This window comes from Lithobates pipiens, unplaced genomic scaffold (genome assembly GCF_037356315.1).
Source record: "Lithobates pipiens isolate NorthernLeopardFrog02 unplaced genomic scaffold, aLitPip1_a1.2 Scaffold_16, whole genome shotgun sequence".
In the NCBI taxonomy this organism is placed as follows: domain Eukaryota; kingdom Metazoa; phylum Chordata; class Amphibia; order Anura; family Ranidae; genus Lithobates; species Lithobates pipiens.
Window position 1 is genome coordinate 42,666,980 of NW_027507748.1, and position 16,464 is coordinate 42,683,443.

General features: G+C 45.5%; 1 protein-coding gene across 1 annotated transcript in view; it reads right to left on the minus strand.

The window, feature by feature from the left end:
* The window catches only part of GPR89B (G protein-coupled receptor 89B), a 106,530-nt gene that overhangs the window by 70,299 nt on the left and 19,767 nt on the right, over positions 1-16,464 (minus strand). Inside the window, exons 6-8 of the mRNA XM_077479789.1 lie at positions 15,252-15,353; positions 4,586-4,706; positions 2,447-2,527 (exon numbers count right to left, since the gene is read on the minus strand). Coding sequence (XP_077335915.1) covers positions 2,447-2,527; positions 4,586-4,706; positions 15,252-15,353 — 304 coding nt within the window. The remainder of the gene's footprint in view (positions 1-2,446; positions 2,528-4,585; positions 4,707-15,251; positions 15,354-16,464) is intronic.

Consider the following 16,464-nt stretch of genomic DNA (forward strand, 5'->3'; position numbering starts at 1 on the left):
TGTCGGATAATCCGATAGTGTGTGGGCTCCATCGGACTGTTTCCATCGGAATATCCGACCAACAAAGTTTGAGAGCTGGATATAAAAATGTCCCAACAACATGATCCAATCGGACTATGTCCGATCGTTTGTAGAGAATTCCAATCGGACAAAGTGCCACGCATGCTCAGATCAAATTACGAGACCAAAGCTATTGGCTACTCGCCTGAACGTAGTCCCGTTGTAACGAAATAAAGTTTCGCCTGTGCCCCTGGAAGACGTTACCTTTAACGAAACGGCGTAGGGAGGAGCGACGCACTGACGTCACCGCGATCTACGCTGGACCCGGAAGCGACGGGCAGCGTTACTAAGCCGGCCGGCGAATCTGTTTGTTTTTAAAAGCGAAGTTTTTTTCTACTTGATGTAAGTGCAATCTTTTTTACTTTATTAAATTTCATGACTATATCACACTATGGCGATTCCTTTCGTTATTATATGTGCTGGGCAACGAGCGGTGTGGCCGTAGGATTCTTCTAAACCATTTGAACCAATGAGCGGTGTGGCCGTAGGATTCTTCTAACCACCTGAACCAAGCACTTAAAGGGGATACACCCTCCATGCAGTCCAGGCTCAGAGGAAGTGTTTTTGATTTGGCGATATCTGGTCTCTGAGATGGGATCAGTGTAGCTGGTAAGCGGCAGTAGTGTTGGTGGTGGAAGTCCTCTTTTCTCCTGCAAACTCTGCTGACACTTTTCCTATATCGGTGTGGTGTGCTTAAAACACGTTGGAGATTACAAGCAATAACTTTTTTTGTTGATGGGATGATGGACTAATATCTGAACATTAGTATATGCATTTCCCTGTTTGCATTCTGTTAAATTTTTGATTTTATGTTTTATTTATTCACTTATTTGCTTCACTTAGCATTTATCAGATCAGTATAGCGCAGCTTATTTGGGAATAACGAAATAACGTTGTCACGTTACGAACGATCAGATTTTCCGACAACTTTGTCTAACCGTGTGTATGCAACACCAGTTTCAGAACAAAATCAGTCGGAAAAAAAACGTTGTCAGGGTCTTGCAATGTCTCATGGGACTTGTAGTTTCAGCGCAGCTGGAGGGCCAAGGTTGCCTACCCCTGCTCTGGAGTAACTGCACTTACAGAGGGCAACTGCACTTTGCAAAGTGCACAGTCTATTTTCTTTTAGTAAATCAACCCCATGTACTGGGCATAATATGGTCAGAATTCTTGTTGGCTGGACGGATGCTTGTGACGTTCATCCAAATATATGTTGTTTTATTTCAGAAATAGACCTCTAGGTAGGATTTACTTATTTTTGTAAAAGAACGACTTTTAATATTGTTTCTATTTTTTTTTTTTTTATCAGGGAAACATGCTGACTCCGAAAGAGACTGATGTGGAAATGGGCGAGGGGGAGTATTCGGAAGAGGAGGAGTTTTCGGAAGAGGAGGATTGGACTGATCCGGAACAGCCAAATGTTGATGACGCAGAAGGGAACGATCCGGGAGAACAGGAGGGGACTGATCCAGAACAACCTGATGCGGAAGATGGAAGAAATTCAGGAGAAGCAAAAATAAATGACCAGGATGCAAGCCAGTCCAGGGAAAGCAGCAGCTCCAGCAACCAAAGCTGGCATTCTACACAATAAGTGTTGAAAGCTCAAACAATTTCTAATTGGATGCAAGAACCCCAGCGGAGGTTTCCACCATTAGCTGCAAGAGGCAGCCTCATAAAAAAAGCAATGGGAGGCTGCCGGATCTTGGAGCTAATCGTGGCCACTTGCATGTAATCGTTCATGCTGCGGGGAAGGATCATTCATGCAGCGATCGGCCAGGGCCAATCACTCAAATATGATCTTTACATGGGCAATTACATGCGAGTAGCCACGATTAGCTGCGAGAGCCGACAGTCTCCCATTGCTTTCAATGAGGCTGCCTCTCACAGCTAGGGGGAGAGGGGGAGAGGGAGAGAGGGAGAGAAGGAGAGAAAGAAAAATGGACGGAGGGACAGCAGTGTGAATAAAGTGCAATCCTATTATCTCTATTATAGGGATGGTAAACATCGCCCTGTAAAACAACCCATTCAGTTTAAGATACAAATGAAAGACAAAACAATAGTGTAGAGATATATAAAATAAAAGGTATTGTAAAAGGTATTTAGTGGTTTATATTTACTAAAATAATTGTATTTCCATGTTCTGTGTACTGTGGGGGGCCAGATATAGTGAATGCAGGTTCCTGGGTTTAGTGACCCTCCTCCTGTTAAGGAGCATCAGCCCTGCTCATTAGCAACTGGCTTGGGCACAGCTGAGATTTCTTAACGTTCGCATTGCAATCGCATCTGACAAACAGAAATCGCTCTGCAGGTGTCCACAAATTTGGCCATATAGTGGACGATTTATAATACTGTGTGCTGCTGCCCTCTAGAGGACATTTTGTATTACCTCTTCTTCTTGCTGACAATCATGTCCATCGTCTGCAGCAATCTTCGCTCTAGGGCCTGAATGTCTGCCTCTGTCACATTCCTTCAAAGAAAAAAAAAACAAAAACAGAATTATAGTAAATCTAGTAGTTCTGCCTAAATATTTTATGGTAAGGTAGAGCTAAAGGTAAAGGTTTTTATTTTGCATAGAGCATACCTCACAACTGTCCCTGATTTGGAGCAATGCCCCTCTGTCCCTCTTTCCTCCTCATTTGTCCCTCATTTTGGTCTGATCTATATAGTTGTATATAAAATGCACTTTTTATCTATCAAAAAGTGTTTCCCAGCGCTAAACCTTTCATCTGATTTCTAAATTTCTGCATTTGTACAATTTAAAAGCCAATATAAAGGAATAGTAGTGGTAAAAAAAAGCACTTGTGGGTTTAACAAAAAAAATAAAAATTTTGTACAATTCTCCTTTAAGAGGGCATGTCAAGAGGTGTGTCATATGCCTGCATGCTTTTGCCGATAGGTGTCCCTCATTCCCATCTCAGAAAGTTGGGAGGTATGATAGAGTATTGCCATTGGGGAGATATCACTTCACTTTCTGTCCCATAGCCAAAACAGGAAGTGAGGGGAAATCCTTCCAAAGTGAGGGAAATCCTGAACTAGTGTCTCCATTGGAAGGTATTCCTGTTCTGGGGGTAACAGTAAACGGAAGAAATATAGAGGGGGAATTCCCTTAATGGGGGCACAGACAGCAATAACAAATCTGGCAGGTGCTCTAATCCTTCTCCACTCTATCCAAAAGGAAAATAAATAAATAAAATAAAATAAAAGTTTATAATAGTTATAATATAAAAGTAATTTTTTTTAATTTTGTTTTTATTTTTTAATTATATATTTTTCTTAATGGTTTATTTATTTATTTTTTTATAACACAGTGACCAGAGAAATATAATTTGACCATAGTAACACTGTACTACTCTGAGGAAGTGATCGGGATTTATTTTTAGAAAAATGTACACGTTATTTTTGCTTATAGCAATGTATTACATTACATTAGTTCCTGCGCGCGGCGCTGTTCGGATCTGCCTTGGGGGGTGGAGTGGGTGGGGGCGATTACAAACAAGCTATTGTAGCCTCCTACCCCTTCCCCTTTCCAGGGGGGAGAAGCTGCAGTAAGGTTTACCCACTTGCTAACTTTCCCTGCAATCCAGGACTCCCCCCTTGCATTGCTCCTGATGACTGAGACCCAACATACTGTCTGCTGCTAACACAAAGTTAGCTGAGAAGCAACGTAATAAGGTATGTGCATTTACACCTTCTAGTGGATATTTTATGCATTACAACATTCCACTCAGAAGAAAATCCTAGGTGGACTTTTTACAGTTCCTAGGCTTCTTCACTTACCTTTTCACCGCCGCAGGATTCTGCTGTTATCAGACTGATCCAACCTTCACCCATCACGGCGGGTTATGTTTAACAAACACTCAAGGACCGGGTCCCTTGGACCCGTATAGCACCCCGCCAGGAAAATGTGAGCATGACCAAAGCACTGGGTCCCAGTGTCCAGCCCTCCAAAGAGAGGCGTTACAGGCAAAACCTTGTTCTTCTAATACGAGGCCCAGGTACCATCCACCTTGGCCTCAGTGGCACTTTGGATGAATCCGGTCTGTGGAGGCTATTTAAATCCAGTAAGGATCCCTCCAGTGGAGCTCTTCAGAGCACATTTTCACTCGTGACCAACACTCGTGAAAAAACGGAGGTACTCCTGGTAGGAGGAGGGGTTATATAGGGAGTAAACTTCCTGTCTTGGGTGTGCCAGTGTCCATCACCTGAAGGTGTACGATAAAGAAAGTGTGCATTTTCCAAAAAAATCGCAACACCCACCAATTTAATCTGCAGGGCCTTTGCTTTTTTTTTTACTAAAACTATTGCACTTCCATGTTCTGTGTACTGTGGGAGAACACATATAGTGAATGCAGAGTCCTGGGCTTAGTAACACTTTAATTGTTCAGACGAAACAGAACTCAGGTAGCAGGACACTGACTGTCCACTGAGCCCAATAAAGAAGTAATTAAGCAAAGCTCAAAAAGTATGACAAAAAGCTCAGAAGAACCAGAACTGGACTGGCAATAGCAAATGGACAACAACGTACCTTAAGAAGTAGGACATATAGGTGTAAGGACAATTCACAGCACCAAAGCCAGACAGTAAGGCCATCAGTGTCACCCCAATGACACCCACCCGGCTGATCAGCTGCTCAATGGAAAGGATTCCTGCAGAGAAAAGTCAGAATTTAAGTACAGCTCTGAAATCCATCTATAGCCATGTCATACAAGTGAAGTACTATCACTGCAAAGACCCCAAACCAATAAAATATGAACACTAAATAAAATAGATGTGTGTGTGTATATATGTGTGTATATATATATATATATATATATATATATATATATATATATACACACACACACACACACACACACACACATACATACACGCACACACATTATCTCACAAAAGTGAGTACACCCCTCACATTTTTCAAGTGACAACACTGAAGAAATTACACTTTGCTCCAATGTAAAGTAGTGAGTGTACAGTTTGTATAACAGTGTAAACTTGCTGTCCCCTCAAAATAACTCAACACACAGCCATTCATGTCTAAACTGCTACTAACAAAAAAATAAGATTTTTTGTACTCACCGTAAAATCCTTTTCTCTGTAGTTCACTGACGGACACAGCTCCTTTCTTATAAAATTGGGTTGTTACGCCACCTTCAGGAGAGGACTAGGCAGAACATGTTAATATGTTATAACAAAACTAGAACTTTTTAGTTCCACCCAAAGGGGCAGTCCCTTAGGTAACAACCCCCCAGCCTGCCTCCTGCAGCCTCAGTACATCAACAAGCAGTATAATGTAAAAAATAGGAGGGGTGGGTGCTGTGTCAGTTGGTGAACTACAGAGAAAAGGATTTTACGGTGAGTACAAAAAATCCTATTTTCTCTTACGTTCACTGACTGACACAGCTCCTTTCTTATACCATCGGGACGTCTCCAAGCTGTGGCAAAACGAGGGGTGGGAAAACAGCATAAAAATTTCACCCACAAAGGCATGTGGGAACCAGTATAAAACTTCACCCACAAAAAACAGAGTGTGGGAACAGCAAAGAACTTTTTACCCACAAAAAAACAGAGTGCTCCTCAATCTGGGAGTCACTACCTACAAACCTCCTCAAAACTTGTGGTAACAAATGCAACAGTGCATTTACTAAAAAGTACTGTTTTTTACCAATAAAACAGGAAAAAGTGGAAGTGCAATCGCAATTACACAGCCACCTGCAAAACTTTGCGGCCAAAACAGGCATCAGCCGATGCACCGACATCTACCTTGTAGAATTTTGTAAAGGTGTGAACAGACGACCAGGTCTTTACACACTTGAGCGACAGACGATTGATGTCGGAAGGCCCAAGACGTTACTATTGCCCTGGTGGAGTGGGCAGTGATCGGAAAGGGGGGCACCTGCCCCTTCAAGGCCTAGGCCTGTACTACAATCTGTCTGATCCACCTGGAAATGGTGGCTGACTAGACTGCCATGCCTTTCTTCGGACCAGCCACCGAAACAAACAAAGAGTCTGACTTCCAAAAGGGAGCCGTAGGCGACAAATACACCCTCAGAGCCTCGCACCATGTCCAGGGAATGGAGGGCCATTCCCTGGACATGGTCCAGGGAAAGAGCGAGACGCCAGGGGCCGCTGAAAAAAGACAGCCAAAGCTGAAATTTGTCCTTTATTGGAGCTTAAAGCCAATTTCTGGTCTACTCCTTGCTGTAGAAACAGTAGGATCCTGGATATAGAAAAGGAGCGTGGACGCCATCCTTTCTCCTCACACATGGAGATGTAGGCCTTCCAGGAATGATGATATATGTTCAGAGAAAAAGATTTCCGTGCTCTTAGCATAGTTGGAATCACAGAGTCTGAAAAACCCCAGCTTCTCAACACCTGGCTCTCAATAGCCATGCCGTTAAAACCAGCGATGGTAAAGCAGGATGGAGAATCAGACCTTAAGACAGCAGGTCCTCTCATAACGGCAGTCCCCATGGGGCGTCCGCCACCGGGCACACTAGGTCTGCGTACCAGGGACGCTGGGGCCAATCTGGGGCAATCAGTATTACTGGAATCCCCTTGGCCTCCACTTTGTGGAGCAGATGTGGTAACAGTTTCAGCGGAGGAAAGGCATAGATCAGCTGGTACTGATCCCACGGAGCCACCAGCGCGTGTGACGCCTCTGCCCAAGGATCTCTTGTCCTGGACACGAATCTCGGCACCTTCCGATTAAGAACGGGAGGCCAGAAGATCCACGCCTGATGTGCCCCATCACAGGCACAGTAGCCTGAACACCTCCGGATGCAGCGCACATTCTCCTGGGTCCAGAATCTCGCGACTTAGGTAGTCCGTCTGCCAGTTCTCCACTCCCGGGATGTAAATGGCCGATAGGGCCGGTACATGTCGCTCTGCCCACTGAAGGATGTGAGCGACCTCCCGTGCGGCGGCCGAGCTTCTTTTTCCGCCTTGGTGATTGACATATGCCACCGCCATGGTGTTGTCTGACTGGATCCTGATCAGACGCCCTCGAAGTCTTATAGACCATGTGGAGAGGCATAGCCTGATCGCTCGCAGTTTGAGCCAATTGATCAGCAACTTGGATTCCTCCTCCGACTGAAATACTTACCTTAGAACGAGGCCCCGACATCTGGCCCGATCCACGCCGAGGGAGCTGACATCTTTCCTCTGCGTTTCTTCCGGGTATCGTGGCTCCGCCGCTGTGAGTGGCCAGAGCCGCGATATCGTCGATTTCTTCCCAGCAGGGTCCCGAGTCAGCCGGACTTCCAGCCGAGAATCCCCTGTGCGCATGTGCCGCTGCAGTCAGCGGCGCATTGCGAGGGGAATATCTCCTAAACCGTACAGGTACAGGTCTTTAACTGTATATAAAGACTTGTAATTTTGGTTCTAATAGAGTCCGATTCCTGTTTGACCCTCCGTACAGAGCCTCGTCTCGTACTTGGGGGGGAAAGAATTATTCGTATGGGTGTCTTGTTTGGCTGATTGGAGTGTTCGGTAGGTGCCTTCGTGTTCGGAAATAGAATGTCCTAAACGGATTTAACCCCTTTCATACTCAAGGTGTCGTTACAAAGACAATGTAGTGACTTTTCTTCCCTGGAACATGGTTTTGGAAAAAACAATGGCAGGACAATATCTTGGTTCAGGTGAAAACCTGAAACTACTTTTGGCAAAAAGTCTGGACGAGGGTGTAACACCACTCTGTCCATATGACAAATCAAATATGGCTCTTTACAAGAAAGAGCAGCCAATTCCAAAACCCTCCTTGCCGAGGATAAAGCAACCAAAAATACCAACTTCCTTGTCAGAAGGACTAGGGGAATATGTTGTATTGGGTTACATGGCTGTTTTTGTAACACAGACAAAACTAAGTCCCAAGGGATCAAGGGAGGTTTGATGGGCACATTAAGCTGCGTCACCCCTTGTATAAAACCCCGGACTAAAGAATGAGTAGCAAGTGGTCTTTGAAATAAGACAGATAAAGCTGAGACTTGGCCTTTAATAGTACTCAAGGGAAATCTCATTTCTACCCCTAATTGTAGAAAGGCAAGAATTCTGCCTATGATACATCTCCGAGGGTGCCAACCCTTGGATTCACACCAGGAAACATAAGCCTTCCATGCTCTATAATATATAGTTCTGGAAGCTGGCTTCCTTGCATTAATCAGGGTAGAGATAACTGACCCGGAAAGCCCAGTTTCTTCAGAATGTGGGTTTCAATAGCCAAGCTGTTAAATTTAGAGACCGTAAGGAAGGATGGAATATCAGTCCCTGTGAGAGCAGATCTGGCCGTAGTAGGAGGGACCATGGTCCCTCCACTGCCATCTTTACAATTTCTGCATACCATGACCTTCTGGGCCATGCTGGTGCCACCGGAGTTACCAGCTTTCTTTCCAGCTTGAAAAGAAGTCGAGGCAGCAACTGAATAGGGGGAAATGCATAGATCAGTGAGAACTGATCCCACGGGGTTACCAGCGCATCCGTTCTGCATGCAAGTGGATCCCTTGTTCTGGCCACAAAGTTAACTAACTTCATGTTGAACCTGGACGCTAGAAGATCTACGTCCGCATTCCCCCATCTTTGGCAAACAGCCTGAAATATGTTGGGGTGAATAGACCATTCCCCTGGGAATAACTGCTGGCGACTCAAGTAGTCCACCTGCCAATTCTCTACTCCCGGAATGAAGACTGTCGATAGGCACGGAACATTTCTTTCTGCTCAAGTTAGAATATGGTTCACCTCTCTCTGCGCTGTGAGACTTTTGGTGCCCCCTTGGTGATTGATATAGGCCACAGCTGTGGCATTGTCGGATTGAATCCTGACAGGACAATCCCATAACCTGAAAGTCCAGGCCTTTAGAGCCAGACACACTGCCCGAATCTCTAGGATATTGATGGGAAAGGTTCTTTCGGTTCTTGACCACTGTCCCTGGACAGTTGTCTTTTCTGGTACTGCTCCCCAGCCTAAAAGGCTGGCAACCGTCTTTAACACTTTCCAGATGACTGGTCTCAAGAATTTTCTTTCAGCAGATTCTGGGTTAATAACCACCAAGTGAGGCTTTGGGACACTCTTGGGGACAGCTGCATTAGCAAGTCTAAAGCTTGAATTGTTTTGTTCCAAGCAAACAGGATACTGTTTTGCAACAATCTTGAATGAAACTGGGCATAGGGAACTTCTTCGAATGAAGCCACCAAGGTTCCTAGCAACCTCATGCAACGGCGAATGGAGGGATCGCCATTTGACCTGACCATCCACACCAGCTCTCTTATGGAGTTGATCTTTGCCTGAGGAAAGAATACATTTTCCTGGGCTGTGTCTATGATCAGACCCAAGTACTCCAGCCTTTTTAGCGGTATTAAGGAAGATTTATCTAGGTTGAGAATCCAACCCAAATTTTTCAGATAGTTGGTTGTAGTGTGTACACTTTGCTCCAACGAGCCACCGACTGATCTATTAGTAATAGATTGTCTAGGTTTGCTAGACAAATGTTATGCCCTGTGCCCTTAAACTGGCTAGAGGTGGGGCCAGCACTTTAGTGAACACCCGGGGTGTTGTGGCTAACCCGAAGGGCAGGGCTACAAACTGAAAATGCTGCTGTTTTAACTCGAACCGCAGAAACTTTTGGTGAGCGGGGGAAAATAGGGACATGCAGATATGAATACCTGATGTCGATTGATGCCAGAGGTTCTCCTCCTAGAAGGATAGAAATTACTGACCTGATCGTCTCCATGCAAAAGGAGCAGATCTTCAGGAACAGATTTAGATTTTTTAGATCTATAAGACCATAAAAAGATTTGAATAAAACCCCAGACCTTGCTCATTTGTGGGGACTTGTATGATCACCCCTTGAGATATTAATCGATATAGTACCAGAAACAGAGATTGTCTTTTCTCTGGATCTTTGGGAACACTTGACCTCAGGAAGCGAGATGGTGGAAAGTCCTGAAATTCCAGCTTACAAGAGGAAATTCAGGACAAATGGGTCATCTCCAGCGTTACCATGGAGATGATCCATCTGTCCTGATTTTCCACTTTCCAGACTTTTGAAAACTGCAGAAGTCTTCCCCCCAACTTGGTGAGGGGGGATTGCCTCTTCATGAAGCTTTAGGATTCTGCTTTTTAGGTTTCCAACCCCAGAACTTCTTTTGAGCCTGGGACTGACCCTGATTTTTTCCTCTGACGGCAGAGATCATTTGTCCCATTTTTTGCTGTGGCTTATATCGGTTAGCCCTTGTACACACGATCGGACATTCCGACAACAAAATCCATCGGATTTTTTCTGATGGATTTTGTCCGAAACTGGTGTTGCATACACACGGTCGGACAAAGTTGTCGGAAAATCCAATCGTTCGGAACGTGATGACGTTCGTTGGTTACAATGGGACTACGCTCAGGCTAGTAGCCAATAGCTTTGGTCTTGTAATTTGATCTGAGCATGCGTGGCACTTTGTCCAATCGGAATTCTCTACAAACGATCGGACAAAGCCCGATCGGATCATGTTGTCAGAAAATTTTATATCCAGCTCTCAAACTTTGTTGGTCGGACATTCCGACGGAAAAAGTCTGATGGAGCCCACACACGGTCGGATTATCCGACAACACTGTCCGATCGGACATTTCCTGTCGGAATTTCCGACCGTGTGTACAAGGGCTTAGACTTTTTACTAATAAAGGCTATATTCCAGAGTGCGGCTGTCCAGAACTTCCTTTTTGCCTACTGGCGGCGGAGGCTGTCGCCACTGCCTAGAGGCGGAAGCACCTGGTGCAGGGAAAAAAGCCAGGTTATTGAAGGGCGTCACGATTTTTTGTGGGCAATGGCTGGTATTAGCGCTTCAATCATCACGGCACCATGCTTGATATGGTGTCAGGGTGATTGAAGCGCATTATTTCTATTATTACATTGTGGTAATAAATGAAATAGTTCAACTCACCATAATGTAGAATCAGTGGGAGCCCTGAGCGCGTTGCCTGCCACCAGATGCGGAATGTCACTTGCCACGCTGCCTGTCACCAGATGCGGAATGTCACTTGCCGCATCACCTGCCATGCTGTCTGCCACAAGATGTGGATTGTCACTTTGCCTGTCATCAGATGTGAAATGTCACTTGCCACATCACCTGCTATGCTGCCTGCCACCAGATGTGGAATGTCTCTTGCCACATCACCTGCTATGCTGCCTGCCACCAGATGCGGAATGTCCCTTGCCACGCCACCTGTCACGTTGCCTGTCACCAGATGCGGAGTGAGTGGAGTGCCCTTGTGGTATGTCAGGCAGACAGCTGAGGGGGTGAACTATAAGTCCCAGCACCCTCTACATGTACTCCCACACACAGCTCACCTGTCACATCTCAGTGGGATTGCCCCTCTGGATGTAGCAGGGTGTCTTCCTCCTCATGCTACAGCGGGTCTCACCTGGCAGAGGGAGGGTCTGGGACTGCTTTCGGCTGTCACTCTCTGGCACTCGGCCATTCCTGATTAGCTGTCCTGGGAGGGGTGAATCTGCGCGCTGAACAAGCAATCTTAGTTTTCTCACAGCCAGAAGCCACAGGAGAATGGTGATGCAGGGCGGGCAGTGAGAGATGACACTGAGATAGAACACTGGCTGTGAGGGCGGAAGATCGGTGATTTGGGGGGCAGAGAGAGATGATATCATCTCTGCTTTTCCGCCCACTCACTTCTTCTATCCACCCAGCTCTTTCATGCCGGCAACCGAATATGTCTCTTGCTGGCTGCCTGCACCCACGGCCCAGCTGCAGAAGGGCCACAGCCCGGTAGTGGGCCCGGGGGTTGAAGACCCCTGGTCTACAGGACAAGTTAGGCCTTTATTCACACTAGAAATCGCAGCGTCAATTGCTGGTACTTTCCATTTTTTGGAGAATTTCTCCTCCAGGGGATAGAGAATTAAAAATCTCTTAGGAGGGAGAAAATGCTTATTCGGGTGTTCCCATTCAGCAGAAATAAGCTGTTCTAGTAATGCATGGACAGGAAACGCATGCAGAGGCTGAGAAGGTTTTACGGAACGGAACCCAAGGAAGAAACCAAGCTTTCAGGAGACTGCATTAGAGGCAGCATGAAAGTGGAACGAACCATCTCCGTAAGAGTTTGTATTAGCATCCTGAGCCCACTTTTCCCCTTGCAAAGGTTCTGAAGTGTGGGGGGGGGGGATGTAGCATGCTTCCTATCCATTTCAATGGAGTATGCGATTAAATCCGCTAATCTTCCTTCCAGACCCTGCAGGGAGGAGGAAATTACATCTTCAGTCACGTATACAGGGGTTGAGATGTGAGAAGCAGTTGCACCATCTTGTTCCAATGGCTCACCCTGGCTTGCCATAACTGGTAATTCAGGCGAGGATGACAGCGCGGAAATGCGACTCTAGATCCTAACGCCTGGGGTGAAACCTTTACTTTTTTGTGGTGTCTTTTTTGGTAGGCATAGTCCTAAGTACAAAAACAGAGGCACTATACAAATTGCACTTAATCGCCGAAAATAGTCATGGCATTTAAACCCGCTATAAAGTTCAGGCTAGTGCTGGGAAAAAGGTGTCCTTCCTGTATCAGGAATGGCAGTTTGCAACCCATACGTGTCCCACAGCTCTTGTGTTGCAGGCTGCTTGTTTCTTCCTCATCAGCCGAGGAGAGACTGTCACAGTCTCTGTAGCTTTATCCGTTTTAGCCTGCCGTACGTCCTCATGGACGTTCACCGCTCCGCGCTTAGGCTCCGCACCCTCCGAGAAAAAATAAATTCTGCCCCCTTTTTATATTTAAAATGTTCCCGTGCTTGTGCGCAGCGTTTTTCGGGTCCACAGACCCAACACGAGGGGGGCTGGGAGGCAGAGACCCGTCCAGCAGCAGGCACAAACAACAGCAAAATCAGCCAACAGTAATAAATTTAGCGGTATTAGCGGGACCTCCGCACCCCCTCCATGGCACAGGAGGGGTAATGTAAAGGGGGTACAGCACTGATGTCCCACTAACCCCCTGGTCCCTTCAGGGGGGAGAAAGAAAACATTTAGCAGATTTCTTTTACCTTGAAAAAATCTCCCTGCACACTCTGCTGCAACCAGACACAGACCAAGCTTTACAGTGAAGACAACAGAGTAAGGTATGTGCATAGACTCCCTCTACTGGAGATTTAAGGCATGACAACACTTTTTCCCTAATGGAAGAAATACATAGGTGTTTTTAATACCTACATTTCTTCCCTTACCTTATCCCCGTTGCAGGATTTGCTGAATTAACAGACAAACCAACCTTCACCCATCACGGCGGGCTGAATTTAGCAAACCTTCAAGGCACGGGTCCCTAGATATCGGGGTTCCAACTCCCGTGGACCTGTAAAGCACCCCACCAGGAAAGCTAGGTAATGTAGCAAGACCAAAGCCCTGGGTTCCAAGGGGCCAGCCCTATAAAGAGATGCGTTACAGGCAAAACCTTGTGCTTTGGATACGAGGCCCCGGGTACCATCCTTTTAGGCCTTAGAGGCACTTTGGATGGATCTGGTCTTTATGGAGGCTATTTAAATCCAGCATGGATCCCTCCAGTGGAGCTCCTCAGATCACATCTTCACTCGTGACCAATACCTTAGACACTGGTGAAAAAACAGATATGGTCCTGGAAGGAGGGGGGATTATATAGGGAGTGAACTTCCTGGATTGGGTATAACCAGTGTCCATCACCTGAAGGTGACCTATAACCCTTTAAGTAATTACTCAAGGCTCTGTGTCCCATGATGTACGATAAAGAAAGTGAGTAGCCACTTTCTCTCCCCGGTGTCATGTGACTCGTTAGTGTTACAAGGTCTCGGGTGTGATTGGGGAGCAGGTGTGTTGAGTTTGGTGTTATCGCTCTCACTCTCTCATACTGGTCACTGCAAAGTTCAACATGGCACTTCATGGCAAAGAACTCCCTGAGGATGTGAAAAAAAGAATTGTTGCTATACATAAAGATGGCCTAGGCTATAAGAAGATTGCCAAGACCCTGAAACTAAGCTGCAGCATGGTGGCCAAGACCATACAACGGTTTAATAGGGCAGGTTCCCCTCAGAACAGGCCTCGTCATGGTCGACCAAAGAAGTTGAGAGCACGTGCTCAGCATCATATCCAGAGGTTGTCTTTGGGAAATAGATGTATGAGTGCTGCCAGCATTGCTTCAGAGGTTGAAGGGGTGGGGGGTCAGTCTGTCAGTGCTCAGACCATACGCCGCACACTGCATCAAATTGGTCTGTATGGCTGTCATCCCAGAAGGAAGCCTCTTCTAAAGATGAGGCACAAGAAAGCCCACAAACAGTTTGCTGAAGACAAGCAGACTAAGGACATGGATTACAGGAACCATGTCCTGTGGTCTGATGGGACCAAGATAAACTTCTTTGGTTCAGATGGCGACAAGCGTGTGTGGCGGCAACCAGGTGAGGAGTACAAAGACAAGTGTGTCTTGTCTACAGTCAAGCATGGTGGTGGGAGTGTCATGGTCTGGGGCTGCATGAGTGCTGCCGGCACTGGGGAGCTACAGATCATTGAGGGAACCATGAATGCCAACATGTACTGTGACATACTGAAGCAGAGCATGATCCCCTCCCTTCAGAGACTGGGCCGCAGGGCAGAATTCCAACATGATAACAACCCCAAACACACCTCCAAGACGACCACTGCCTTGCTAAAGAAGCTGAGGGTAAAGGTGATGGACTGGCCAAGCATGTCTCCAGACCTAAACCCTATTGAGCATCTGTGGGGCATCCTCAAACGGGAGGTGGAGGAGCGCAAGGTCTCCAACATCCTCCAGCTCCATGATGTGGTCATGGAGGAGTTAAAGAGGACTCCAGTGGCAACCTGTGAAGCTCTGGTGAACTCCATGCCCAAGGCAGTGCTGGAAAATAATGGTGGCCACACAAAATATTGACACTTTGGGCCCAATTTGGACATTTTCACTTAGGGGTGTACTCACTTTTGTTGCCAGCGGTTTAGACATTAATGGCTGTGTGTTGAGTTATTTTGAGAGGACAGTAAATTTACACCGTTATACAAGCTGTACACTCACTACTTTACATTGTAGACAAGTGCCATTTCTTCAGTGTTGTCACATGAACAGATAAAATAAAATATTTATAAAAATGTGAGGGGTGTACTCACTTTTGTGAGATACTGTATATGTATATTTTTACTGAATATAATTAGTAAGGACATAAAATATATAAATATATACCGTGCTTTGGGCTGAGAATGGGGAAGGGGTCCCCCAGTTTCCAGAAGAAGTACATAAACGTCAACCACACGACACAGGCGAAGAGTAACCTCTGCCGATGCACTGCAGAGAAGGAGAGAGAAGAGGTTCACTGCGGACACTCAACATATTACACAAAATGGCTCTAATTAAAACAAGAATAAAACAGAAAAATAATCAAAAAAACATTTCAAACCCTCCACCTAAACCCACCTGCAGATTTCAGACAAATCTTATGTAATAAAGTACAATAAAGTACAACACCGGCAATTAGAAATTGTATTTCTTTTTATTTTTACATTTTATTTTGTATTTCTATAGTATTTTTTCCCTGGAGAGTCAGGGTGTTTTGAAGCAGCTATCTCGTGCACAGTCAACTGAGGCAACTAACCTACCAGCATCTTATATCCTATTCATCTTTTCATTCTTATTCATCTACTTAATGAAAACGCTGCTTATGTAAAAGTAGTATAAAAGTAATATAAAATTTATATTTGCTACCATTTGCATACCATACAGAGCTATAAAGAAGTGGATGTGTGAGAACAAGAATATCATTTTGTGTCACGTTATTGCTTCTTAAAATTCATTATTGGTTTAATAATGAATTTTAAGAAGCAATAACGTGACACAAAATGATATTCTTGTTCTCACACATCCACTTCTTTATAGCTCTGTAATCAATTTTTCATAAAAATCATTTACTTATTACAATTTCTTCCTTAGGCCTCATATACACGGATGTTTAAAAAAAAAAAACAAGCTGTAAAGCTAGTACTGATGCCAGGGGAAAAAAAACGACGTTAAAAATTCGATTTTATCCGCGTTTTGCATTGGTGTCAATGCTCGTTTAGCCGCGCTAGCTTTCAGCTGCGTTTCTCTGCCCCTATTCAAAATCAATGGTTCCCTGTGGGAGCCCACTGATTTGAATAGAAGTCGCACCAGAAGTCAGATCAAGATTATCTGACTTGCAATGCGACTTGTGTGCTGAGAATCTTGAAGAGGAACCCACCAAAATGTAAAAAAAAATTCTGCGTGAGGTTCCCCCCCCCCCAAGACGATACCAGATCCTTAAGGGGAACCCCCCTCACCAAGAAAATGGAGTGGGGCCCCCCCTGAGATCCATACCAGACCCTTATCCGAGCACACAGCCCAGCAGGTCAGGAAAGGGGGGGGTAAAGAGCGAGCGCCCCAA